Source organism: Notothenia coriiceps, unplaced genomic scaffold (assembly GCF_000735185.1).
Source record: "Notothenia coriiceps isolate Sejong01 unplaced genomic scaffold, NC01 NC01_scaffold00009013, whole genome shotgun sequence".
In the NCBI taxonomy this organism is placed as follows: Eukaryota; Metazoa; Chordata; class Actinopteri; order Perciformes; family Nototheniidae; genus Notothenia; species Notothenia coriiceps.
The window spans coordinates 387,999-415,655 of NW_011341714.1; the positions used below are offsets into that span (position 1 = coordinate 387,999).

A 27,657-nucleotide genomic window follows, 5' to 3' on the forward strand; every position below is an offset into this window, starting at 1 on the left:
TTATCCAACGAGGTCATAATGGCTGCTCGCTGCATGTGAAGGGGTCGAAACAAGAGCCGGCTTAATGAGTGGAGAACATGTATAAAACGCCATGTTGCAGACTGTCAGGTAACACAAGAGGCAATGTGATATTTCGGTTTGCATACAGCTGAATTTCGAAGTTGTAATTATCTGCGCCTGCTAAATGTAACCTTTGAAGCTAAGGCGGAAGCGGAATCGTAACTAGCACATAGCTATCCGGATAGCACCTGAGATGTTTTGCAAGAGGTGAGCAGTGACCTTAAATAGAAGTCAACTGCATCTGCACACACCGAAATTAACTTATGACTGACTGGCTTGATAACGACAACATGTTGGCTATTTTATATAAAACGTATGTTAGCAAACAACGTGAAAAGCTAAGGTTCATAGCAATGTTGATACCCATTTTATAACCTGTCACGATATGATGGGGGAACATGCGTGTATTTACCCTGTATTATTAGCTGTATCTCTACTTATGAAGTGCCAATCGGAAGAGTATAGCTGTATTGATATTGAACTGATAACATCTGACAGGCCTAAACTGGGTATAATGCACAGTAGTCTTTTTTGGTATGATCATGCTCTGATTTATGCCCAACACATTGTTTGTGTATGCTGCTTATAGTTAAAGTCATATATGTTATTTGTTGTCTTTTTGTATCCAATGTTTCTATTTCTACCATGCACACTTACACTACCTATACTTCAGATTTGATACGGTACATGCATTTTATAATGCAACCCAACCTAGATTAGTCAGAGCTATTTGTCTGCTTATATTTGTATGATTAATAATGTTATCCTGAGTTAGGCTTTTTAATATATAAAATATGCACCTTATTTGCACTCTATTGTTATATTGGACTTGTATACTTTCACCCTTTCCACTTTTCATTGCAATTAGTTACTGAAGGCAATTTCGCTTTCCCCAAAAGTGTTATCATACTTACTTGACGTTGCATATACGATTTGATCCGTGTTTTTTGTCTTGTTTCTTTGTTCATGCGTGTTTATTGGTTTAACAGAGTTAAACTAAATCAACAGTATTTATTTTGGTGACTAAACATTGCATTTTAATTTTTTTTTTAGGTTTGGTTGGTCTAAGTGTTAAACAGAAATTAGTCCTAAATGTTCCTCAATGTAACCAGAGTGCTCGTAACCTCATTCAGCTGCACAGAAGGGATCCATCAAACTGGCTGACGTACCAGCACCTGACCTTCCTGAAACGCCAGGTATTTTGCACTGGGCCCAATATATAATTGTTTGTTTATTATACCGTTTTATAGTACATCTCAATATATGATCCCATCCATCACCTTGTGCATCTGGTTTTCCTTTCAGTATGTAACAAAGAACAACAATGAGCTTCACCAACGTGCCATCCCGAAGCAGGCTCCCGCCCTGACCATAGTGAATGAGAGGGAAGACACCATTGAAAGACAGGTGCAGAGAATACCAACTATTGATCCTGCAGAGAGACATAATGTGTCACAGCCAGAAGATGTCAACAGTGAAGCACAGCCTGGAATATCCACCTTGAAGCCCGTTACAGAAGATGCAGCAGAACAGAGAGATTCTGTGTCCGGTACAGTTGGGTCATCCCATGAGACTCCCCATGTCCACGTGGAGACGGATAAAGCAAAGGAGGAACGTCTAGACAGACAGTGGAAGCAGCTCAAGGTCATTGTGGCTGACTTGCCGGATGTCTACGCCAAGCTAGCCAAAATCAAACTCACAGGTAAATGACATGACCTTTTCTGTCATATAATATGAAGTGTTTACATTAGGAGGCGGATGCATGCAAGCAATAACCTAAAATGCATCTTCATTACTACATATACAAACGTACCTTCTCATTTAACACAGTGTATTCTTTGTAATACCAAATACAGGATGTGCGGGGAATCACATACTAATTTACTGCATACTATATTCTCAATCTGATTGTACTGCATATTTAATTAGCGATGAAGAATTCCATTACCACCAGCGAACTCTTCACCCTGGAGTAAACTCATGCGATACGTCTTATCTGCATTACATGACTACCACAACGTTACTGTCCAAGCTACCATTAATGGAATATTTTTGAAATTTGACATCACCTTTCCCACTCAATTTAATATTTTCCAAGGTTGATTATGAAATCATATGCCTCGTAGTCTGTCATTGAACAGTCTAAAGAGCTGCAGTGCATTCTGGGGCAGTTATGTTTGTTTAGTCCAGTAAGAGACTCATATGGGGCTTTCACACCAACGCGGTTCCAGGGCCGGTTTGGAGCTAGAGCCTGAAAAGCACCGTTTTTTCCTGTTCACACCGCGGCGGAGCCGCCTCTAAGCTCCGGAATCCGGTTAGTTTCAAGCACCAAAACATTGTCGGTCTAGTTAAAGGCAAGTACGGCAAACACAAGTTGTAACAAGCAGTAGCGCTGAGCAAAGTGACTAGAACGCGACCACACACTTATAAAAAAAAAAACCGCACTTTATAAAGTCAGGCAACACTAACCAAGCTTTGTGTGATTCTGTTTATTTGCACCTTACTTTGACCATCCGTTCGCTGTTATTGATCATTGTGGAGAGCAGGCAGACGTTTTGTATTATAGCAGCTATCAGATGGAATCAATACATGGGCTGCACAGGTTGTCATATCCGACTATCACAAGTAGAATCATAATGAAAAATACGCCAGTAAAATGTGCCTGTAGAAAACACTTATGCCACAATAGGATATCAACAACAAGTAGCCAAGATAGTCAGTTTAGCTTCGGTTGCTATGCTAACATCACCCATTCATTCATATACCAGAGAAACTTTCATAACAGCGTTTTGATGCCAAACAGCGTCAATTCAGACTGACACACATTCACTTAAGGGGAACTGGGGATATGTATCAGCTGCTTGTGTGACAGTCAGACAGTGAATACTTTACTGGAGTTAACGGGAGAATAAACTCCAGTGGAGGAGCAGCACTGCAGCGGTCGGTAAATACTGCTGAAACACATTAATAAACAATTAACCAAGGCACTCAGAAAAGTATATGGTTGGAGAAGTTGTTATTTAATTTAATCTGGCTTCGTATGATTAAAAGCAACACGATAATCTACCAGACGCAGTCCCCCATTGTTGTTGTAGTGAGCGCTGTAACGCCGTTGGGGACAAAATCAGCGACGTAAACGGTGACGTCATGACGCAGCAGCGGCAGCACCAGTCGAGCTCTGGCGGTGTGAACAAAACGGGGGCTGAAAATAAAAACCGGTTCCGAACCAGAAAAGCTCTAGCACGGAGCTAGAACGTGAACCGCGTTGGTGTGAAAGGGGCAATACTAAGTAATTCTTGATGTGCTATGTATCCAAACATTTCTTCAGTACTCAACCCACATACTATACAGTCGGACCACACTGTCTACTCCATTTTACATGACACAAACTAGCAATAGCATATTAGTGTGCAATTTTTGGGCAGACCTTTGTTGTGTGACGCTTTGGTCACTGGAAACGACACCTCTCTGCTGTTGACCTGTATGATGAGTATGTTCCAAACAACCTGTTTTTTGGAGCATACTATATTTCTCATACTAGAAATATGCTTCTACCGGCAACATACTGATCAAAAAGTAAATATTTTGGCAGTTTCATGCAGAGCTATTTATTTAATTGAGGGCTTGCTATTGTATGGGGTAAGACCTGATTTTCTCCATCAAGACATGTTAGCTGGCTAGCCCATATAAACTGACTTTAATTAGTATTTAAAACGAATACAAATACTACATTTTTGCACTAAAACAGATCATATTGTGCTAGCTTCTTCTGTTTACATATAATTAGGCTTCTACAAAAAAACTAAGCATAGCACTGTGTGTTGTTTTTTGACTTTAGGAAGTAATTCTACTTTTAAATGCTGGTTTAATTTGCTGCTTGTTTGTTTTTTTTCAGCGCTGGTGGTTACAAGTGCAGCGGCCGGCTTCGCCATGGCTCCAGTGCCATTTGACCCTCTGCTCTTCTTCGTGTCCTCTCTGGGAATAGGCCTCGCCTCTTGTACTGCCAACACAATCAACCAGGTCAGTTACCCTCAGAGGGAGATCACACAAGGCCATGCATGTTTATTTCCGTACACGAGTGTTTGTTTTGTTTTGGCTCTTTGCACATCACACGTAGGCCTAAACACAACACAAGTCCTCGATAATGTGTGGAACATGGTTTACTTTTCACTGTTTGACCTTTAAGTGTAATCAAGGGCTCTTAGACACACTGTCATGAATACGTTTCAGAAGGATGGGACTACCTGCAGGAGTATCTAATAAACCGGTAATAGTGTGAACAAAAGCATGACTTACGTAATTGTTTCAAGAATTGCAGTAAAAAGTGCAGATGTTTCTGCTTAATAATCTGCTTATTTTTAAAGTACCAATTTCCTTTTTGGAGGAAAGTAATGAGGAATTGTCTCAGAGCTGGCAAGATATCTGTTGGTCTTTATAATGCTTGATCTATTTTTTCTGACATGTAATACAAACAAGAAGTGCTTGTTGACAGACACACATGTGCAGTTTTCCTCATAGTGATCCCTCTATTCTGGAAAACCATCACCAGCACATCCCCCTTTTTGACCCCTTTTTTACATTCCTCTTGTGCTACGTATCTTAAAAATGCACCGAGCAGACTGCAATGCTGTTATTATTTCCTTGCTGAAAGCTTTTTTCGAAGCTATAAACAAAGGTGAGCTAGTGTGCAGAGACACTTAGAATGCCTGGAATAAGTGGAGCCTAGCGTTGACGTTAGAGATAGGGATTTGCTCGGTGACTCAGGAATATTAGTATAATGGGTGACCTCTCCCTCAGCCTTAGATTGAACTCTTCTTAATAGTGTTTTTAGTCTATAATTTAGCAAAGGCCCTTATTACACTGCAGGTTCCTGCCCTTAGGCCAGGGGTCGGCAATCCGCGGCCCTCGAGCCGCATGCGGCCCTTTAAGCCCTCTGCTCTGGCTCACTTGAGCTTAGACAAAAATAAGAAGGAAATAAAATAAAAGTATTTGTAGGACTATTTATATTTTGTTGCATGGTTGAAAATGTTTCGTATCTTGTATTTTGAGGTGATACTGTGACACATAAATAAAAAACAAAACGGTTTTAATTAGGTCAACTAAAATATGCGTCACATCCTGCTACGGTCCCGCGCGAGCGCCTTTTCTTGGAGGCGAATAACCTGACCCCCGGCTCAATGAGCGAACTATGGATAAATCAAAGAAAAGTACCGGAGGAACACAGGATTTAATTCTTTGCTTTCACAGCAAACGATGCTGGTTTACCGGTATGTTTGATATGTAGAGAGAAGTTGTCAACGGTGCTGCAGCCTTTACGTATCGAGGAACAACACGGGAGAGGAAGACAGCTGACAATCTTCAGTCCTAATTCAATGGGGTATGTAATTTATTTCAGAAAACACTTTTTGTTATATTCCATGGAATGCTCTTAACGTCCCGATAGCAATGAATATATTAAATGCTTTGACAATAAATACATACAAAAATTAATCTCTGGAAGCCGTAGCGCTGTAAAAAGCACGACCAATCATTTTAGCCGGCCGGCTAAAGTAACTGGATGGCCAACCTGCCTGTCAGCCTTCCATCTGTGCACAAACTTATCTCGTGGCCTCATTGATGATGCGCGTTCGTGTGTGTTGGAGGAGGGACTCTGTAAGGAAGTCTGAAGGAAGAGGCATATTTTTTCCGGTTGTGTATTTTCAAATTCTAGCGCACTCGAGCTGGTTTCTCCATTCTTACCTACCCTACCTTTAACTCTTTTTAGGGTGCAGCTATATGTTTTATTTATTTCAAAGTGGGCCCATTTTAATTATATATTTGTTTTCCTTCAAATGTGCAGAGGACTCCCCAATTGCTGTGTTTAATTTATGTTAAAGTAGGCCTGTGTATTATTTTTAATTCTCCTTATAGGAGTTCTTTGTTTCTTATTAGAGGTTAACAGTTTTATATAATGTAATAAATAGCCTAATAAATGCAAAAAAACTGTAGTTTTTGTCTGATATAACAATAAATACAACTTTATAAGCTATCAACCTATGAAATATGTTTTGCAGCTCCAGACAAAAAAAATTTTGGGAAAAAGGAGCAAAATGGCTCTTTTGGTCAAAAAGGTTGCAGACCCCTGCCTTAGGCCGAAGCCCCGCCTACCTCTTACCCTCAACGTTCCAACTGCTGCAAATGCCAAGTCAAACAACCTTTGTTTAGAAGTGACACTGATCACCATAGTCCTGAACTTGCATTCTGTATCACAACTACAATCTGCCCCCCCCCCCTGCGTCACCTATTGGAGTTTGGATAAGAATGTGCTAATGTTTACACAGTTCATTTTTAGTTTCGCCCTGAATAGTGTTAGTCAGACTGTTGCTCAGGTTAAAGTTGTATTGTTTCTTCAGTGGCCTGAACCAGAGCCACGCTCCAACTCCTCTGTGCAGCTCGACCTCACACTGAGCAGGTGTGTAAATATCCTTCAGGTATTTGAGAAATGTTCCCCTCCTCATGCTGCCTAGAGTATTGCAGACTCCAGCTCTAAGACGCTGAGTGATGTAAGAGGGGTCTGCCTCTGAGCGTACCCTGGGTGTCCCTTTATCTGCGGGCCCGCCCTCACATCAGTACTGTCAGTCTTCATTTTCTCCAGCCCGAGGTTAGGATATGACATGGCTTCGTATTTCATTGGAACATTGTTGTTTGCCTTTCAGTGCCTCTCTCTCGGCTTCCTCCGGTCAGGTTCAGTTTCAAACCTACAGTGAAGGTGAAGCGCGGGCTAAGGTGAATTTCAGAGCCCAAATTCTAGTTGCAAATTCGATAAGTGTGTTAAAAACGACAGGAAATACTTACACTCAGGGCGTCCATCAATTTGGAAATGATGGAACAGTTTTTATCTTTTCCAGGCCTTTTGCAAAAGCCACATTTTTGCAACTCGGCTTCATCAATTTAAGTTGAAGCAGAATTTGGATAAATCTATTTTAAAACCATATACACTCTAATAGCATTTTGTATCTCTTTAGTTATACAACCGGAGTACACCAGTATTACATTTTTTAGGAAGAAGTCATGAAAAGTTGATATTTGATTGTATAAATGGACCCTCCAGATTGTAAAGATATCAAAGGCGCTAATGGACAAGGTTATTGATGTCCAAAAAATGTGTTCATCTTGCAATATGTGTAAAAAGATCTCTCCGGTATGATGTATGGAATTTTGGGAATGTTTTACAAAGTTTCTGTAGATAAATATACAGTGAATATTGGAGATCCTGGTGGAATATTACTTCAACATTCCCTTCTGTTAGCACAAATGGCCTTGTGTGTGCATTAGCTGGAAATGCATCAGTGTTGCTCTGTTTGAGGCTCCTTTTTTTGTGCCTTAGTCAGATTAATTTAGATCCCTCATCCCTGATTCTCTGTAGGGACATTTAGCATGTCAACAGTCTTAATTGGCAGGACTTGGAGATGGGATTATTGTTTCAGAGATATTAGCCACCTGTCATTTAGTGAGGCTGACTTTGAAGCATGTTAGTCGTCCAAGGTCACATTTTAAAGTGTTTACCGCTAGGATAAACATCATTAGGAAGGTAAACTTACTTGTATTTGGTAGTGTCTCCATTTGCTTGTCTGGTATGAAAAGTATGTGCCTTTGTACAAACCAAGCAGTGGTTATTGGTATTTTGTTTTGTAGTCATTTTCAGCAGTATAATTATACACACAGAGGCACAGGGGATGTCGTGTGTGACAGATAATTGCCACTCTGGCGGCACTTTGCACTTCTTTGCAATGGGTTAACACACTGTGGGCTCTTGTGTCAAAGACACACCCTCACCTGTGTGTAACTGATATCACCGCTTTGGCTATCTGTTTGTTTTTCATAATCCTGAAAAGAAAAAGTAGAATGCAGAAAAAAAACATCACTCCTTTGGATCTGCTGCCAAAGGTTTTTTAAATTATTTTTCTTTGCATTCTCTTTCATCTTATAAAAGTTGAGTTTCACCATTAGTGTGGTTAGTTGTGATCAAAGCTATATGTTTTTTTTGTTGTATGAAATATACAAAAGCTTGATAGTCAAAGTAGAGAAAGACCCTCCAGAAAAACACATCCTTTAGATTCACCTGCTCGGTCTTAATCCCTTAATGCCTGGCATCTAAAGAGGCAGAAGATGGTGCACGTTTGTGACCAAACAACTGCCACACTACCTTGATGCAAGAAGGAAAATGCCTTAAGGGAGAGGAAAATGCTTTGGCTTATGGAAGTGGCAGTCGGACCTTCTGTGGAGCTGTCAAAAGCCAAGGCTGCTCTTTGTCCCACTGGAAAGGGCCCGTAGGGCAAACAGAAATGTTGTGGTTTCCCTTTAAAATGTTACTCTATTTAGGAAACGGACGGAAGGGTGTAAGCACTTGGAGTCACGTAACAATGGCATTTCACCGTCTCGTGTTTCTCACCACAGACTAAATACTTAATGCTGTCATGTCTCTCTTACAATCACAGAAGAGTCAGCTCGGACACACAGGGATGTAATTATCTGAGCTTCCCGTTCAAGTATCTCACATAGGTTGGCAATTATAAACTTTTCTTGACATGTTATTTTTTGCTTTGACAACCACTAAAACACATACGAATGTTGCGCTCAAAATACTAACACTGTAGAAGGGCTGCAACTCATGATCATTTTTATTATACATCAATTGGCGCATCGTTATTTCGATTATTTGGATAATCGTTTTGTCCTTAAATGTCAGAAAATAATGGGAAGATTTCTATCCTGGATTTCATAGGTTTGAGTCAATGTCTTATTTGGACATTTTTAATAAAATGATTAAAGATTCTACAAATATTTGGTGATTATTTCTCTGTCAATCAAGTAATCCATTGGTCATGTTTTTGTTTTGACTCTACCTACTCTGACTGAAATAGCTTAGCGGTCTCAAAGTCTTACCAAAAGTGTTCCTACATTGTTCCTTCCTTTACTGTTGGATCGAGTCCCGACTAGTTTTAGCATAAAAACTACTGGATGATCCGGTCTTCAGGACCCTTGGGCCCCACACCAGGCCTCCGCAGGTGTTCCAGCCGTCATCACCTCCCAGTCTGGCCACTACTTCAGCTAATTGGATAATTGGCTCAGACCAGAGTTTCGGCCTGGAGCCTCAAAGACCCCAGGGAAGTCTAAGGTCCCCAGCAATGTAAATAAGACTTGATACGGCGTTTGCGCTGTCAAACACAAACAGCTCGCTTATTTTGACAGCGGCTTCAGTGTAAGTCACACCAAGTCAGCGCGTGTGTGTTTGTTTTGATGAAAATTCAAGACGGCTTGTTTTCTGGCTGCCTAGCTTCCCTGCTGCATTCGTGACCATGACACTGAGTTTGCTTTTGTGTCCGTGTCTCTCCTGGGGTGAGCTGTCTGAGGCTGGCACGCATAAGCGAGCCCCCACAAGCCCCCGACCCATCCACTCCACGCCCTTCTCTCCGTCCTGTGCAGGCATGCATTATTTACCCTCCTGCACGCATCTTGGTCAGCTCCTTAGTGTATAGGTGCACGACCGAACATAGAGATGAAAATATGTTTAATTAACTTTTTCAGCCTTTTAAAAGATGAATGAATCAAGGTCAAATACAAGTGTTTTGTTCTCTGAATGTAAACTCAGTTGTGTTTTGGGTGCGTGAAGGCAGAGTAACCACTTTTTGTAGCACACCAAAGCTCTATAAAAACATTTTATACATGATTTCTGAAGCTACATTTTAAATCATTTACTCATCAGAATCATAGAAAAGGTTTCTAATTGATAGGACTAAAATGATATTTGTCTCTTAATACCCAATGCAAAGCCATCAGATAAAGCCACTGTTATATTTTTTACTAGCATTTTCAAGTTCTTCACAATCTGATGATATCTCTGCATACTATTTCAAGGACATGCTTTAACAATGCCGGCTGACACAAGGAGGTCAGACTGGTGAGCTGACACCTGAAATGTGATGTTAATTGAGCCTGGAAATTCCCTCCTGTTGTTTTAATAGCTGTCAGAGTTAACGAGATGGCAACACGCTAACCCAAATCTGTTTTAATGCCACTATTATTTCTGCACATTAATGCAGGCTGTGGTATGAAGCACCCTATTTGTTATCCCTGTCGCGGCTATATTGTGGGAACAATTTTTTTTTCGATCAAACATTTCTGTTGATAAAAAGTATGAACTCTCGAGGGTACTTTTTGAGGAGATAATGCACATTAGAACATTATTCTGTAAGGAACAGTACTGATGCAAATATCCAGACTGGTGTTGGTGAAACTCTTTGAATTTTACTTTGTTAAATTGGGTGAAATCAGGACAGAAAAATGATTGTATTACAATGCATTAAAAAGTGAATTATGGCAACATTTTTGGTAGTTTTTGGTTTGTAGACGACAACGTCTGCAGCCAATATAATAAAAAAATAAAAAACACTGAAAGCTGACTCCCAGCTTAAGTTTGACACCTATTACATTCACGCCAAATTAACAATGTTTGAATTATAGCACATTTTTTACACGGTCCTAATTTTTTTTAGTGGCCATGAAGTAATCAAACATGTCAACATACATTTAAGTCATCTTAAAAAAATACAGCCTTAAAAACAGTTAAGAATCAGTATGGATATTGAAAGGATTCCACCAATCACAGTTTTCTTCATATTGTCTGCTTTGTATTATCTTACTCTGCATTTAACACAAATATAATGATCATCCATCCTACATTGATGCCTGCCGTCTTGACTACACCGATATGTTTTATGACTGATCTGAACAGACTCCAGATGTAGATATTATAGCAGCGCAGTAGGTGGTAGAAGTCTCCCTCAGGCTGGGTTGGCTGCAGAATTGCTGCGCCCCAACAGTCAAGGCTGCCACACCAATTTTCGAGGATGGGACTCCTCATTGTAGTTTAAAGCACCTCACATAACATGGTACCTCTTTAGAGGATCATTAGTTGTAACAAGACCTCATAGCTGCTAAAACCCCACCAACCATTGTGCCCTTCAAAGAAAATGAAACCCTTCCACCAATGGATTTGTGTCTGTTCCCTGCTGGGAAGTAGCGACAGGAGATATGCTTTCAAACGGTTGCTACAGAATACCTCCAGCATGATGACATTGCCATCCTTTTTTAGGCAATTTATTTTCATTCTGCTTGAGAATGACCTCCCAACATTCTCATACCAGAGTCCATTTGATGAGTTGCATTGGATACCTTCAAACAAACCCTATATTGTGGGCGTACTGTATTTGTTTTTCTTGTGTGGAAAACTTCAACGGTATCATAAGACAGATGGAGTTATAAAAGTATCAGTGCTTGTTATATTAGTTCCACTGGCTATGTACAGTAATTGATTGTTCAAAAGTGCTTTTGTCTTTCAAAGGATTATGTTTTGGCCATTTTTTCTAGGGCGCTTTTTTGAGTTAACGGTCAAACACATCAGAGGCTTAGCCAAATCGGTAATTAAACAAAAAAGAGGTCCCTTCCTTAGTGCAGATGCTCCTCTTAAGATCTTGTTTTGCAGCTTACTTAAAACAAAAGAGCAAGCTGAACTTTGACATTGATAGTTTAGAGTTTTTTTGTTTTGAGTGGCCTCCACCAAGCTGTTGGTTCAGCCTGGGAGAAGGAATGGAAATTCCTTTTTTAATTGCCTAGCAAGATGTCACGAAGGGGACGTGATGGGTGTCTCCCTTTCTGTGCTGGATTAAAATAAATATTTAACTAGACAGTCCTGTTTAATAGTTAATTTCTTTAAAGGCTTTTGTCTTTGTCAACCATGGGGTGCCAATCCATTTCAAACTGTACAAATGGTTCTCTTTCAGCCTCAGATGGCAGACAGATGCTTTCCTCTGATAGAGACATGAAGGGTAAATCCATCTATTATATACCCCCAAGATAAAGCCTGAGGGAGCAGATACTGTTGCCAGGCAAAGTGTTAGTTAGTAGGCATTGATACAAAGATGTGGATATGCTGGTTTCCAAATGTGTATTATATGTATTGTGTGTGTTTTTAATGTACCTTTCTTTAAAAATAATTTGGCATCAGTGTTGAAACAGTTGTTTGTCTTTTGGCCAAGTCTGTTCGTTACACGAGCATAATGTGTTAGAACCAAAGAGGCACTGGTTCTGATAGCGAAGTCCTGGTTCTGATATGAATGTTTAATCTTAAACACACATTCCAGTTGTGTCACATGATACACTATATAATACTTTAAGTTAAAGCTCAGTATTTAAAGACTGCAAGTTATACCTTGAATATTATAATATTTTACTATTTATAAGGCTAACTATAAGGACGGCTTAAAACGGTGAAATGCCATTTTCTTATTTTATAAAATGAGAGCTGTATCATTCTGAAACTAAAGTTTATTGGTTGTCAACCCTCAGAAATAGCAGTGCATAAAAGCAAGTTTTGGTTGTAAATATTTTATTCTTATTCCATGAAAGTGATTATGGCCCCCAACTTCAATTTTCCTCTTCCCCAGTCCTTTCACATAAGATAACTTAAGCCAGCGTTAACAATATAAAAGGCAATACTACAAATGCATTGGTACAGTTTTCATTTTCATTTTTGTGTCTTACAGAGTATTAAATGAGTACAAGACATAAAACATATATTGCTTTAAAAAACACTATAATATGTACATAACATTTTTCACTTCTACTATCTATTTCTTTATCCTATTACACTCGAGCCTTTACATACATACACAGGCAGTCCTTACTTCAAAAGAAGAGGAAACGTGGCTTCTAATTGGAGTTGGCCACAACATGTCGTCATCTTTTTTGAAGCTCACACTTACTGCTCACACGCAAAGGTTCTCTCCGAGCTTTCAATGCCACAGCTTGTTTGGGAAAACACACGTCGCCACAATAGATCTGCCGTCACCCCAGGGCATGAACATGACTGACTGATGGGCAGGTGGAGCCACTCCTCTCCACCTCCCTGATTAGCCTTTAGTTTTTCACAAAACACTGTGATTATGGGCTTCGGCGTCCAACAAGGCAACCTGAAGACACCTTTGAGTTTTGAGTCAGAGGTGGGGGGGGAAACCACCCACCTGAGCACTGTCTAGCACCAAGGAGCCTTTCTACACCTCACGCTGCATTTGGCAGTGGCTGACCTCACGCAAGCTGAGTAAATGTTGTTTCATCAACTGGAACACTCCACCTGATGTATTTTCTTCTCTCGTACTTGTTCATGCTTGTGGCTGTCGTTCTTGCAGGTACAAAGTGGAGTGTGAATATTTATGGTCAACTGGTTAGGACCTCATATTTTAGAATTTATCTTAGAAAAACGTTTCTTAATTACCTGTAGTGAAAGCAGCTTCTGTGGGTGCTGTCAGTGTCTCAGTGTTAGTTGACTTTGACCATTCTGGACCTGCGCTCCCACTGAAACAGATAGTGACATGTCAGCACCTCCAGCATGCATTGTTGAGGTATCAGTGAATGGAGACAGTCAGTGTAGAGGCCCCTGTATGTCTAGAGGACAAATGGTTCATCTGACAGTAGTGTCACACAAAAACATTAAGGAGGAGAACGACGGTTTCAAAAGCTTTGGAAACCTCACTTTGATTTGATTTAAAGGGCTGTGATGCATGTATTTAATATTATTGATACATACGGATTTTATGTGATGATCCCTGATTAGCATAAACTGATTAATTAACTTCCATTATCTACTATTAATATAATACAAGTATCAAATATTTAGAAACATCTCATCTGGTGCTAGATTTAAAGCCAAAGAGTACCAGTGACTTTATCTTAAACACAGCGCACGTTTAACTCCGTTGCATTTCACCATCCAATCGGTTGAGCCATAAGGAAAGTATATCCTGGTCTTACAGAACAGGGGCCGTATTCACAAAGGATCTTAGGGCTAAAAGTAGCTCCTAACTGGCGAATTTAGGAGAAACTCCTAAACATAATGGGCGTGTCAGTCTTAAATTTAGGACTCCTAATTTTATTCACTAAGAGCAATTCACAAAGTATTTTAGGCCTAAAAGTAGCACCTAAGTTTAGGAGAGCTTAAAAGTCCTCGAGAGGACTCCTAACTCAGTAAGACCTATTCACAAAGAATCTGAAAATGGCTGCGAGACGAAATGTTTTGGAGACAATGGAAGACTGTGAATTGATCAAGAGATATAGGCTAAATCGTGAGGGTATCAAACTTGTTGTGGAATTAGTGCGGGATGCAATAACATCCCCGACTAACAGGAATAACCCGATTAGTCCGGAAATAAAATGTTTGGCAACACTACGATATTTAGCAACAGGGAAAATGCAACTTTGCAATGCCGACGATTTAGGAATATCGCAACCATCAGTCAGCCGTGCCATAAACCAAACCATCAACGCGCTCTCTAGACCACATATCATCCAACAGTTTATCCGGTTTCCTTTGGACAATCAACAACTACACAGGATCAAAGCCAACTTCATGGCAATTGCAGGTATGCCCGGTGCGGTCGGTGCTATTGACGGGACGCACATAAAAATAATTGCGCCATCAAAAGATGAGGACGTGTTCGTCAATAGAAAGAAAGTACATTCCATCAACACGCAGATTGTTTTCATTCATCATGATAGGGGGACTTGAACGGCGGTATGGGCTGTTATTGAAAGTGTTTAAGTGCTGAAATATGCTCATTGGATAATAGTTTGCAGGGTGCTTTTAATTGCCTCCTTAATTTAATGCAATTTACGTATTTTTATTGTTTGCTCTCTCTCTTTAACGTGCATATCCAACGTCATTATCGTGGTCTGCACAAACTTGTCATCATGCGTGTATTCTGCTAACTGCACTGTCCATAACTATTTGATAGGAATACATTTCTAGCCTAGGCTATTTCCTTGTTTTTCGGTGATTTAGTGGGCTCGTTTGTGGGATGTTGCGGATGAGTTTCACCGAGACCGCCTGCTCTGAACAACCAATCACCGTACTGACCGCTTCTAAACTCATGCACGAGACTCGACGTAATCCATAGCAACGGCGCGTCACTCTTAGTTCACTCTTAGTGATTTATCCTTAGTATGAGTAGGTCTCAGCGGCTTTGTGAATAACTTTTAAGAAAAAACTCCTACGTAAAATGTTAGCGCGAGTAAGGAGCACTCCTAGCGGTAAGATAAAAATGCTTTGTGAATACGGCCCCTGGTCACTAGCAGTCATAATGTGGAGCATTGGGTTTAACATTTCTGATAGTTGACTTTCTTGGAACTAGACATTATATTAGTAGATCGCAATGTATCTTAAGAATCCAGTTTTTCCTCACACCCCTATTGCGGAGAGTGAAATGCATTGCTTTAGATGCACTCCTTAATGTCCCTTCCTGCTTCCCATCAATCCCTTGCAACTGCTGAACATTAGCAGACTGGGGCTAGAGGTTTGCATGCCTGTTCAGTAGATGTAATAACACTGGATATTGCCAACCATTACCCCAAATGGTTTTGGTTTAGTCCATCAGCTCAAAATTACCCATTATTACAAAGTGAACGTAAAAGTATTATGACCAAAAAAGCAATGATGCAGAATGTCTTTTTTTATGTTAATCCTAGGAAGATGAATACATACAGTGTTTTGATATGTGTCACTGATTTTAATGCAATACCGTACCAGAGAGGAGAATAAAATGACCTGCTTTTGTTCTGCTGAGCTGAAACTAATATTTATTTATATTTTTATTTGATGGCCTTCCTCCTTTGTTTTATTTTTGCTAAAGAGATAATTACACAAGGAAAGAGCTTTTGCTTTTAGACCTTTTTCAAAACTTATAAGATATAAATAAATAAAAAACGTTCCTTGTGAGTAAAAAAACCTCACAAAGTTATTTTCTGGTTTACTGTAGCTAAACAGTAAACTAATAGAAATTATTTTTCAGCAAGGCTAAGATTGAAATCAGGAGAATACGTGTATTAAGGGGCATCACGTTTATGTATATGTTTACGGTCTACCATTTATTTTCCCCTCAAGTTTACCCTCTATCTGAAGGTAACTTAGCCAAAGGCAAGTAGGAACACTCTTTGTAATGCTGAGATCCGTGGATAATTAACAAAAGCAGCCCTGTTTATGGCGTGCCCGTGAGCCAACACTGAATGCTAATTTGATTCAAACCCGAAAAGCTTTGGGGCAAGGGCATCGTTGCTGGAAAACAAAATGGTTACCGACATCCACCAAGTCTTTCCCTAAGCCTTGGGTGCGTCTCAAAATCTCAAACTCTGTTTAAAAGTCTAGTGTATCTATTTAGCCGAAACTCACAAGGTTTTGCTTTAGAGCTCTACAATCTATATGACTGTTCTTGTTACACCTAGATTAGCATCTATGTGGTTTTATGCATCTTATAAAGGAAAACATTTAAAGTGTGTTGCTTATTTCTAATACTTTGAATGATTCATATACTTTTAGTCTCCACCGCTATTGGTTTGTTTGCCTAAAAAAGTTCCATCTTCAGAGCTCCTTTTGCTTCACTATTGCAAAGTGCTCTATCGGCTGAGCATTCTGAAGACAACACATTATTACCACGTACACCTCTGTACTTTGAGAATTGCTTTCAGCTTGTGCTCTTATAACTTGAAATATAAAACAGGCTCTTGCCTGGTCTTCAATGACTATTATTCAGACTGAATTTCCTGAATCTTAAGTGCCACCCCAGTCCTCAATCCTTCATTATGTAATCACACGGCATACCCTCAACAGTTGCAAAAAGCCATAGGTGATATTTAGCATTCAAAGGTAGTGTTTTGTAAGCCTTTGCTCATAAGTGATATTTTTAAGCAGAGATATTCTAAATGTGGGAACTATTGTTACTACCAGAGTATGCATATATATTTATATAACGGTCTTGAGAGTGTTTCCATTATAATGTAACAAAACGTTGAATTTAATCAATGTCATTGAAATGTTGATATAATACATCGAAAAACTTGGAATCTAATTAGCCACAGCTTTTTAGAGGTGAACCAGCCACTCTCAACTGTATCTCATCCTGTAATTCGTGTTATCTACCCTTTAATGCATATGCATACAGGATAAAGGTGTGTATGTAACGGGTGCACCTGAGGTGATGGGATAAAGCAAACAGCACTGCCTGGACACTATGCATGTTTCATTAAAACATGGAGCAGATGGTACGATCCAGCTAATTGAGAGGGAAAAGGGAAAAGGCCAGTCACTGCCCTACTTTTATTCAGTTTTCACTTATTTTTGTTGAATATATTTGGGTTAATTTGACACTTTCCTTTATTTTGTTTTCTTATTAAATGACTCTCTTTATGTGCAGACTCCTGCCTTGCTATCTGCTTTTTGAACATCCCTTTTAAAGGTTTTCCGGCCAGGCACAATCCATTGCCCTTTTTAGATTGTAAGGCGGCACTACAGAGAGCAAAAGGCTTAAGAAGTCTGCCTTTCTGTCTCTTCCTCAATGTGGCATTACTGGCGTTCTAACAGCATGTTGGTCCACCTGTTCTCCGCCTGCTCTCCTGAGGAAGACATCCTGCTGTGTTGGGTGTGGACCTTTGTCTGTCCGTGTGTCACTGCGCAGAGTTAAAAGGATCTTCAGCTTTATGATGACATGGCAGTTTGCGAGACTCTGTCATGTAGTAACTGTTGATTACCGCTCACAGACCAAAGTGTGTGTCTGTGGGTGTGTGCAGCCTGAACACACTTACTCTGCTTCTGAAGCCTGACTCTACCTATCCCCATCTACTCTTTATATGGAGCAGTGCTTTTTGCTTTGAGGCTAACCCCACCTGAGGATCACAAAGGGATTGTAAAACCACACTCTTTTTATCTATATTTGTTTATGTCTACTTCATAACATTACTTTACTTCTCTATGCTGTGCGTCTTAATTACTATTTTCTCCTACCTGTAAGCCAGCTTTTAGAAGCGTTGCTGCATTGTCAGCCCACAAACAAAGGTGACGCAGCTTTTGTAAGTGTGGCTGTTTAACTTAACTCCGCTTTGAAGGGGCCTCTGTCATTAAGTCTGTGTTTTATATCGGCTACTCTCGGCCCCTTTTTAAGTCACAACCACCGAAAACAATCAGATTGGAGTCCACGGCTTCATTTTTAAGATGTACCTTTTGATATATTTTTTCTACAACCATCTAGGAATGAACTTGAAACCCCCGGTTGAGCAACACTGTTCTTCACAAGTTTTGTCCATAATTAGTTTTCCTCTTCATGAGCATATTTTACCATGTGATAAAGCAGACCTTGTATAATTATTCATGTCCAATTCATGTTGCACTCATCCTCTGTGGCATTATCTTCCCGCCCACACGCCTCCAACACAACAGCCATGAACATGAACACACAAAAAAGGGCCTTGAAAGCAACACGTGTTTCACTCTGAACACCATTAATGTCAGCATACAGTCATTTACACAAGCAGGAGGAAGTAACCACTGCCGCGTCCCCTTTCATTTCACACCCACACAACTGTAATCAGCTTGAGGATGATAGACATCAGGGTGCATGCCCATGAGTGTGTGTGTATATTACTTTGAAAGTCTTTGTTTCAGTTACCCCGATCCTTAGGGATTAAAGCATTTCCGTTGTGCACTTGTAGTGGTACTGGGGCAGGAAAAAGAGGGGGGGGGGGTCTTTTGGTCTTTCTGCTTGTAGACCTTTTATCTGAATGCTTCTCTTGCAGTAATTGCTTATGAGGAGACAGGGTGGCTCCAATTTCAACAGCCCACCATTTGTTAATGCCTCTTTACCACTTCGTAATATCTGTCCTGGTTACATCCTTTATACACTGTGTTGTGAAGTAGAGCCGGGAAGCACTCTCATAACCTTAGCTTTAAAGAGGCAGACACAACCTTCATTTTCTTAGCTAAATAAACCGGAAAACTGCAATTAGACGAAGGCAATACAACTAGAAATCAATTGTAGTATATCCCCCTTTATCTAGCATGTCCTGGCGGGTCAACAGTGACTGTTGGCCAATCAATCTGTGCATATCTAATATTTGTTATCTAAAATAGTGTCATCCTCAGTTTTCTTTTCAACTATCATTGCGGCTCACCCCTAGGAAACGTGCCAGCACTTACTCTCCCCCATTCAGACACACTGGAAGCTGTGTCACGCCACATCCTGACAGCAAGAATTTCTGTTACATTCAGAGGACAGATGGTTGACAGCTCACTTCTGGAACCCGTTGAGAAGCTAACTGGTTGCCTTTCCACATGAGGGGAGAGTGAGAGAGGCATAGATGGTGCAGAGAATATTGCAGAGAGAAGGATGGGTCTCGGGGGGGCTAAGCTCTGGCAGTGGAGGAGCACACACTGACAGGAACTTTGTTACCCTGTTCACACACTCTCCTCCCATTTGTTCCAGCAAACAAGATTTAAACTCATGGATAAATGATTTACTCCAGCTGCTTTTTGCCACTGTTTACTCACTGTGCCGTTGCCTTGAGTGTAGCGTTTGTTCTACCTACATATTGAAATAGTTTGATATTTTCCTTATGTTTCGTGGCACTCACACGCTCCAACACATTGTACGTGATAGGCCCCATCATAGGGGGCGGGAAATCTCTATGCAGTTGAACAATCCCAACAGAGCCGGTCAGCTAACCAATCAGGCGGGCAGTATGAGACACATTAAGCACTTTTTTAACATTGAAGCATACAAATATGTCAGCAGCACAAAATACAAATATGAACATGAATATGAGCATTTTAGGGCCCCTTTGACTTTATGAATATTGTCAGCGATATCATATTATCCATATGGTTTTGTGAAATTTCTAAATAACACATGAATAAAATCAGATCAGATAATATATATATTTATAGAAAATGCTAGCAAATTGGATTCACAGCATGTCTAAAAGCTGTAAATCAACATATCTAGCATTATGATGTAGGGATGCTACCAATAACACTTGAATGATTTGCTATGCTTTTTAAAATGTACCGCTGAGACTGTAGAGACGAAGCTTGCAAAGCTACCAAATCAAAAATGTCTTTGCACGCACATTACATTGTAGGGAGAATAATATAATCTAAATAGGCGGCAGTGTGTTATCAGATGTCTAGTTTACACAGCATGCTGGTGAGGAGAAAGGAAGAGAGAACAATGATGCTGATTGAACAATATGTGTTTACTTTCTTGGACCTGCAGGATATTTTCAGCTTGCTTACCAAAAGCCAGAGATTCAAAAGAACAAACTGAAAACAAAAGTACTTGACCTTCATTCGGAATGCATATTATATATCCCTGAAAGGTGAAGCTGAGGATAATGTTAGAAAAATATACTCGTCACCGGTTTGGTCTTCAATATCAGGATACATGTATTTATTATCCTTGCAAGAATGGAAGTAGTCATCACACACAGAGCTGCATGGGAAAAATAGTACCCAGAGTAGAGTCCTTGACATGCTTATACAAGAGAGGGTGTTACAGTCAACAAGATGGAAGAATACTGGTTGAAAGCAGTATTCTTACATTAGTTAAGATTAGCCTACGTAAGCAATAAACATGACAGTCATATGTCTATCTCCATAGAGGCTGAATCATCATGGTAATCGTTGTCACATAGCTATCATATGCCTAAAACCGTCCTGACGCTCTTCTAGGTAATCATACATCCTGTTACGTACACTGCTACGTAGGGCCTTTATCACGTGCTACTTTGATATTAGAAGAGAACATTCACTATTTTCCCAACCGATAAGTTAACTCTGGCTACACACGGAGAACTATACCTCACTATGTGTCTTCTCCTGAGCCCCTCATTTTGATTTGAAAGGCTTGTTGAATGAACCCGTCCAGATCAAGAGGTGCATTTTACCACGGGTCACTGCCGCAAATACAAATCTGTCAGAGGTGCTGACGGCTGCTGTCATCTGTGAGGGAACAGTGAGGGCCTTCATATGTATCTGCACCTTATCACTTCTCATTTCTATTGAGCACATTTTCTTCAAGATGTCCAGGACTAGCAGTGTCAGAACAGTACACACACACATATTCACACTCGCTCCAGTGTCCTTATGGTCAGACACAGCTGCGGACCAAAAATCTAAACACTCACATTCTCTCAAACATACACACGGTCATACACATGCTTCTTTTTCAACTTCACCCCAACTGACAAGATCCTTTCACGGTGCATGTCATGTCAGTCACACCCTCACAGTTATTTGCAAATGCCCAGCGATGGAGGAAAGGACTGTTTATGTCTGTTTAAACAAGTGACCACACACACAAATGCACACAATACATGGTCCTATGTATTGGCCTTTTACTGATATGTTTTCCCCGGTATGCAAGAATGAATAGAAAGCAGTCAACTGTGTGCAAAGTTAACAGTATTCAGGAACTGGAGTGAAAAGCCCTCATTAGTAAGAACGTTAACTTATCTCCCTCAGACTACAGATAGGGCCAGCCAGCACTCCAACAAAGGAATTTATCTTGTTTGCACAGTTGATATGTTTACAGTAGACTGAAAATGAATGTGCCTGCCAGCATGGACCATACCACTTTCTACAAATGAAGATTAATACTGAAACTCCATTTCACTCACAGATTTGGCTCCAAAGATTCTTTAACGTTCTTATGGTGTGACGCATATTTCGACTCAAGTGGCAAATCGATGAATTTAAGGTTCGTTGGCCATAAGTGGTACAGTAAGTGCACTTTCTGTGACTTAAAACAAACATACCTTCATATGAAAAATCTCTCCATAAGATCTTAAAGATTTGCTGCCATCCACCAAGAGTTTGGCTTAGAATCCGAGGAGTAGACCCTATGACCTGGTCGCTACGTAGCGTGAATGATGAACATAGTGATATCGTCCAACACACAAGGCAGGCTACTGAACTATGGCATCACTTTGGAAAACTAGGAACATATTCCCCTAGGCCTTAAAGCGTTAGCGACCTAAATCGGTCATCGCCAATGGACAGAAATAGATTCCTATATCTTGAGTTGCGCTCCGCCTTTGATCAGAAGAGTTCTAAGAAAGCAGAATGTAAGAAAAATCCTCTACTTTTACCATGTCAGGCTTCATCTTTGTTTTGCTCCGCCACCACCTCCCTCTCTACGTGGCCAGGCAATGTGAGTATATCATGCCTCTGCTGCCCAGATCCTGCACGCATCTTCACAGAAAAAGGGGCGAAGGCAATGTGGGTTCGCTCGGCATTAATAAGCTGATTAACACGAGGACAGTTGAGCACTTCACTGTCCCACACTCAGGCCATCAATCAGGAGAGACGCTGTGCCAGGTGGAGCGCTGCCAACTGCTCTAAACAGATCATTGTAAAGAGAGGAAGACTTTCAGACTCCATCCACTATTTGGTCAGACGGAGAAGTGCAGTCTTTGCAGTGTTACCTTGAAAAAAAAGCAAGCTATGGGTCGTTTTACCTTGGCTAGATGCTCATTTTGAAACTCGTGATTCTGTACAGTACAACATGTCACGTGCACACATTAACTTGCAGGCCTTTGCAAACTTTTTAAATGCACAAAAACATAAAACGCACTACAGGAAAGGGAAAAAACACATAATAGAGACCATTAAAGCAATTTTTTTAATGATTTTCATGAATCAAACTGTGCGAACGATTAGAGATTTTCATGTCTAATCACGCTAGCCGATCCAGCCCTATCATCTCATCACATCAAAGGATCACAGAAGGCGAGGAACCCCGAAAAACATCTGCTAGCTGTCCGCATGCAGCATTCCAGACACAGACACATGTCTCCTGCTTTTATCTTTCACCTCCACATCACATAGTGTGAACCAAATATTGCTAAGCTCTCTGTGACAGCAATGAAGTGATGGAGATGTCGTCAGTGCTGTTATTTCTAAAGCTTTGACGCCCACATCCAGTTTCTAGGCTTATTTCTGAATAATGACCGGATGCCTAGGTCATTTCATCCTTATGTTTTTAGCATAAGGGGTTAACTGTAAGGCGCACAGGTGAAGAAGATTTTAGCATTTTTTTTGTATTCATCTTCCTGCTTCGTCATCTCTTCCCTTACTTGCCTTTCATCATTACGTCTCTTCTACATTTTTGATATTTTTCGTGTTTCAAAGCGTTCAACATTTTAATAAGTACTTTGGAGGTGTTTAACAGGTTCTTCAGGGGTAGCAGTGTAACATCAAAGCATTGCTCACATAGCTCCAAGACTATTCGTTTGACTCCAGAGACATCAGAAACCTTTCTGAGACAGAACAGTCCCACTGCTCCTGAAAGACAGCTCAAAGTGACCTTAATGCCAGTGTTTTTTTGTGTTGCGACTAGTCAGGTTGCGTGGCTCGTCTGTTTTGTTCCATTTCTTTCATTTGACATCAAATTGTTCCGAGTGTCTGCCAGAAGCATTGAATTGACTTCTGAGGAAAGCTTAATCTACGTAAATCTTTTGCTGCTTGTTTGTCAAGTGCTTGATCACACAGTTGGTGTTGAAGAGGGGCTTTGAGAGCTCTCGTGCTCTTTTGAGCAGACTTGGCACTCATCAGAGCACCACCCTCACCCCCACCCATGCGGATGTTTGAGTGTTCCATTCAACTCCAGTGTGCAAACAGGTGACGTTCTGACAGGTGATGACTTGGTCTTATTGTTGTGTTTAGCCTGTGCACCTGGGTTTATGTGGGCAGAGCGAGAGAGGCGTACTGTTCAGGCCAGCTGATGTTCCTGTGAGCCAAAGCCATACAGCTGCTCTGCTCTGTGTGTTCCTGTGTTTAGACGCACTCCTGACTCTCCAGTTAACACAGCAAATGTGATGTTACTGTATCGCTCCTCCCCGACCTTCACTGCACTTCCTATTGTTGTTTTAGCAACAGTTAGGTGTGGCGTTGGTAAGGCAACCCATCTCCCTTGAGGAGCAGCTGCCTAGTTGTATTATTTCTGTATAATATAATATATATATGCAGTATGTAAACAAGATTAGGAGTTATTTTAAAATATGTGTAAAATGGATCAACTTTATGATTGCAAACATCATTAATCAGATTTCGAATCCATTTTATTGCCAGATATGTTTGGTGGTGCAAACATGAACACAGCATAAGGAAATACTCTTAAGTTGTAAGAAAAGATCAAAAATATAACAATTATAAACAATAACATATATTCAAACAACTATTCAACATTAAAAATAATTAAGACAAATATGTAAACCAAATATAAATAATATAAATATACAAAATAACGACTAAAATGAATATAAGACAAACTGCAGTATATTATATTTGTGGAAAGGCCAGAGAGGTGGGATCAGGGGATAGGAGCTTCTTTCCCTTATACGTGTTTCTATATTTCCATTTGTATGATTAGTTTCTATATGGTTGTCATCTTGTGAAGATGGCTTGAAGAATTAACAAAATGTTGGTCACAAAAAAAAGTATAAAGCTGTCTCAATAAATACTCAGTCTTGTTTAATCTCATTATTGTTCAGTGGTTATACAGGCCACTTTCATAAAGTTTTAAACTCTTTCTCAAAATTACACCAACCCTTAATGTGTCTCCATAAATCATATCAGGATACAAAGCCAAGTTGTCCTCCATAGCTTAAACAAAAGAGAAAAAGGAAATGCCTGCCTGTTATCAATTGAGCCCCGGTGGTTGGCGGAGGATCACGTTCTGTCTTTGATAGCTCGGAGGATCTGGCAACCGTACTCCCCCGCTCCTCTGCTTCTCACTTTGGTCGCGCCTGTTTTCCATCCTCATCTGGTGGATAATTGTCCCTACAGTTACGGGTTTCTGTGCGTGTGTGTTTGCGTTCATAATTGATAGCAGCAGCCAGGCTCTCCATAACTTCCGGTTCCGTCCCCCAGCTGCCTCTGTGTCGATGAAGGTAGTTTAAACTGATGTATCATGGTGTGTCAGTGAGCTTTAAGAGCAGAACATTGGGTTACAAACAAACTGTTGTCTGTTTGCAAGGGCGTTGTGCATATTTCAACACAATGGAAACTACATTCAAACACTGGTATATTGTAAAATAGCACTGACACTCAATAATAAATATAATTTTATAATTTGTATTCATTTTAGTTTTAATTCAAATATACATACAAAGCAATATTTATATTTATTTTGGGCTGTTTGCAAACTGTGTAGTGTGTACTGTAGTATAAGCTTAAAACAACAATCACTCAATTTGATAGAAATATTTGTTTCTGTTAATATTTTTTTCAGGCCTTGTTGACATCATGGTGTAAATGTCATTATTCAATTATCATATCCGCTTTAATATTGTTGTTGCTGTAGTATTTTTATGACAATATGATGACACTATCATTGAGTAATGGCATTGTACATTTACACCAGTCAGAAGAGCCCTTTTGGAGATTCTTGAGCTTGATGCTATATGCTATAATCTCCAAATGCTTTGACCGCTAATTACACAGTCAAGTTAGCTCGAGTCATCACAGGTGAAGACGTGTCAATTAAAAAAATTTACCAAACCTTCAGACCTACCTGTAGCAGCGCACGTGCATGCACACAAAACACAAATGGCCTAATTGTTTGAGTGCCCTCACTGTTACACATGGCAACATCGGGCGGAAATAATGACACGGGCTGAGAGGGCCGCTGATGCGAACCAGATGAGGCACTCCGACTTAAAAGGCAAAGAGGGAGGAACGAAGGCAGAGCTGGACAAACTGTGAAACAACAGCGGCACACGCAGTGGGGGGGGACGGGACTGAGTGACATTCTTAAATCATCCATATAAACACGCAACGACTTCACTCAAACATAGCAGCACTTGTGTTTGAGATCATTTTGTCACTCTTCAAACTCTTTAATTGTTCTTTTATGTACCGTACGAGGGCCTTATATGCCTGTGGGGCCCAACACAAAGAGAACCCTTTCCTTGTGACTTGTGGGATGGTTATTGGAAACTAAATGGATCCTTTTTATGTGAGCGTTGCTGCAGGGAGCTTGGCCCTCGGCCGGCCCCGAGGCCTGCAGCTCCGCTCTGCTCTGGCCACAAAGTGCATTTCTCTCTCATGCGGCCCCTGACCTCTTGACGCATTTCCTGACCCAGGAAATAGAATTAACACCTCGGCCCGGGCCTCGGGGTCCCACAGCCGCGTACACAGCTGTCCGTTAGCTCGGCCCAGTCCAGTCAGAGTCCGGCTAGCTAGTGCTAACACTAAAACTGAGCCGGAAAAGGGAAGCAGGAGATTTGTTTTCGTGCATATCGGAAGAGTTTATACAATCCCTACCTCTTTAATGTCTTTGGGTGCTCGGAGGGTATTAGTGCCACTACAATATATAGACATGAACTGAAGCCAAACGAGGAGATGTGTATACCAACTGTTGTCATATTGCAAATACTAATTTATCTCTTCAAAATAGTACAAAATGTTAGCATGTCGTTACTGTGAAATGGTATCTGTACTTTGTCGACTTCTGGCAAGGAATCCGGAGGAAACCGACCCAAAAAAGAGCAACACGAAATGCAAAGACAGAGTAGGTTAGAAATATTTATCCCACTCTGCTCTGAGAGGTTCAGTGTCCCTCCGAAAACCACATCTAAAAGAGCACATTTAACTAAAGATGTTTGATCTTCCCGTTGCTGATCATATTTAGATCCTAACTCCAAGTCTCAGTCAACCTTAATGGTGCCGCCCTCTCTCTCTTTATAAATACCAATCTATACATAATGCAACGCCGTTCCACCAGAGGTTTTTTAATAATATTGTGGCTTTCCGATGTCACGAGCGCAGTAAATCTGGAAACTTGGTTTGAAGAAGAGAAAAGTGGATTATCTGTTTATTACATATTTTATGTGGGCCATATTTCCGCAGAGATGGTTCTTGATGCTCCGTGCTCTTAAAGTGCTTTATCTGTTTTCTTCATTAGTCAAAGGCTCTCTTATGCGGGCGAGCAAACACACGCTTGCACACACACACACTCGCACACACACAGATTAGCCAGTTCCTGCGTTTAAGCACCCCATGTGTTTGCATTTTAGTCACACATTGCCAATCTCATGGGAGCACTTTGAAGCATACTCCTCCAGAGCAGATCATAAAACAGGAGTATAAGTAGTTTTTCACATAGTTTTGTCCCAGTGCACCCCCCCAACCCACACCTCGGTCTCCACCTTCCACCTCCATCCGCTGACTCTCTACGTGTAGGGCGAGCCTCTGCTACACCCGGCTCCCCTCGCATTGTTTCTCTCCAGATGTTGGTTAGAACTCGCAGAGGCAGCCGCGGCGGAAGTCCTGTGATCGTTATCAGTTTTCCAAGTTGATTTACATTTCTGTGGACGTTAACACAACCGACACCGGAAAGAAATGCATCATTTATCACAGTGGCTGTTTCTTTCTATTCACACCTTGTTCTTTGTTTGCATCTGCAGAATGATCGCACTCTAAATCTTTGCTGTATTGTTACTCAGCTCAAAGGAAGGCAGAATGTAGGCAACAGAAATGCAGTTTAACATCCAAAGTGATGCATTTCCACTGCCGCCTGAAGTAGTTCATATATACTGTGTGTCCATGAAGGAAGATCAGTGTCTTTGTGTGGGATCCTGAATCAACCCACGTGTATTTCTGTCTCCGCAGTACTTTGAAGTGCCCTTCGACTCCAACATGAATCGTACCAAGAACCGTCCACTCGTCAGAGGACAAATCAG

General features: G+C 40.7%; 1 protein-coding gene across 1 annotated transcript; it reads left to right on the forward strand.

Moving 5' to 3' along the window:
- Nucleotides 1-27,657, forward strand: cox10 (cytochrome c oxidase assembly factor heme A:farnesyltransferase COX10; the record flags this gene model as incomplete). Its single annotated transcript, XM_010770682.1, has 5 exons — nucleotides 1-108; nucleotides 1,114-1,256; nucleotides 1,366-1,762; nucleotides 3,956-4,080; nucleotides 27,587-27,657. Coding segments are annotated over exons 1-5 (767 nt in total), but the record flags the coding sequence as incomplete, so codon positions are not given.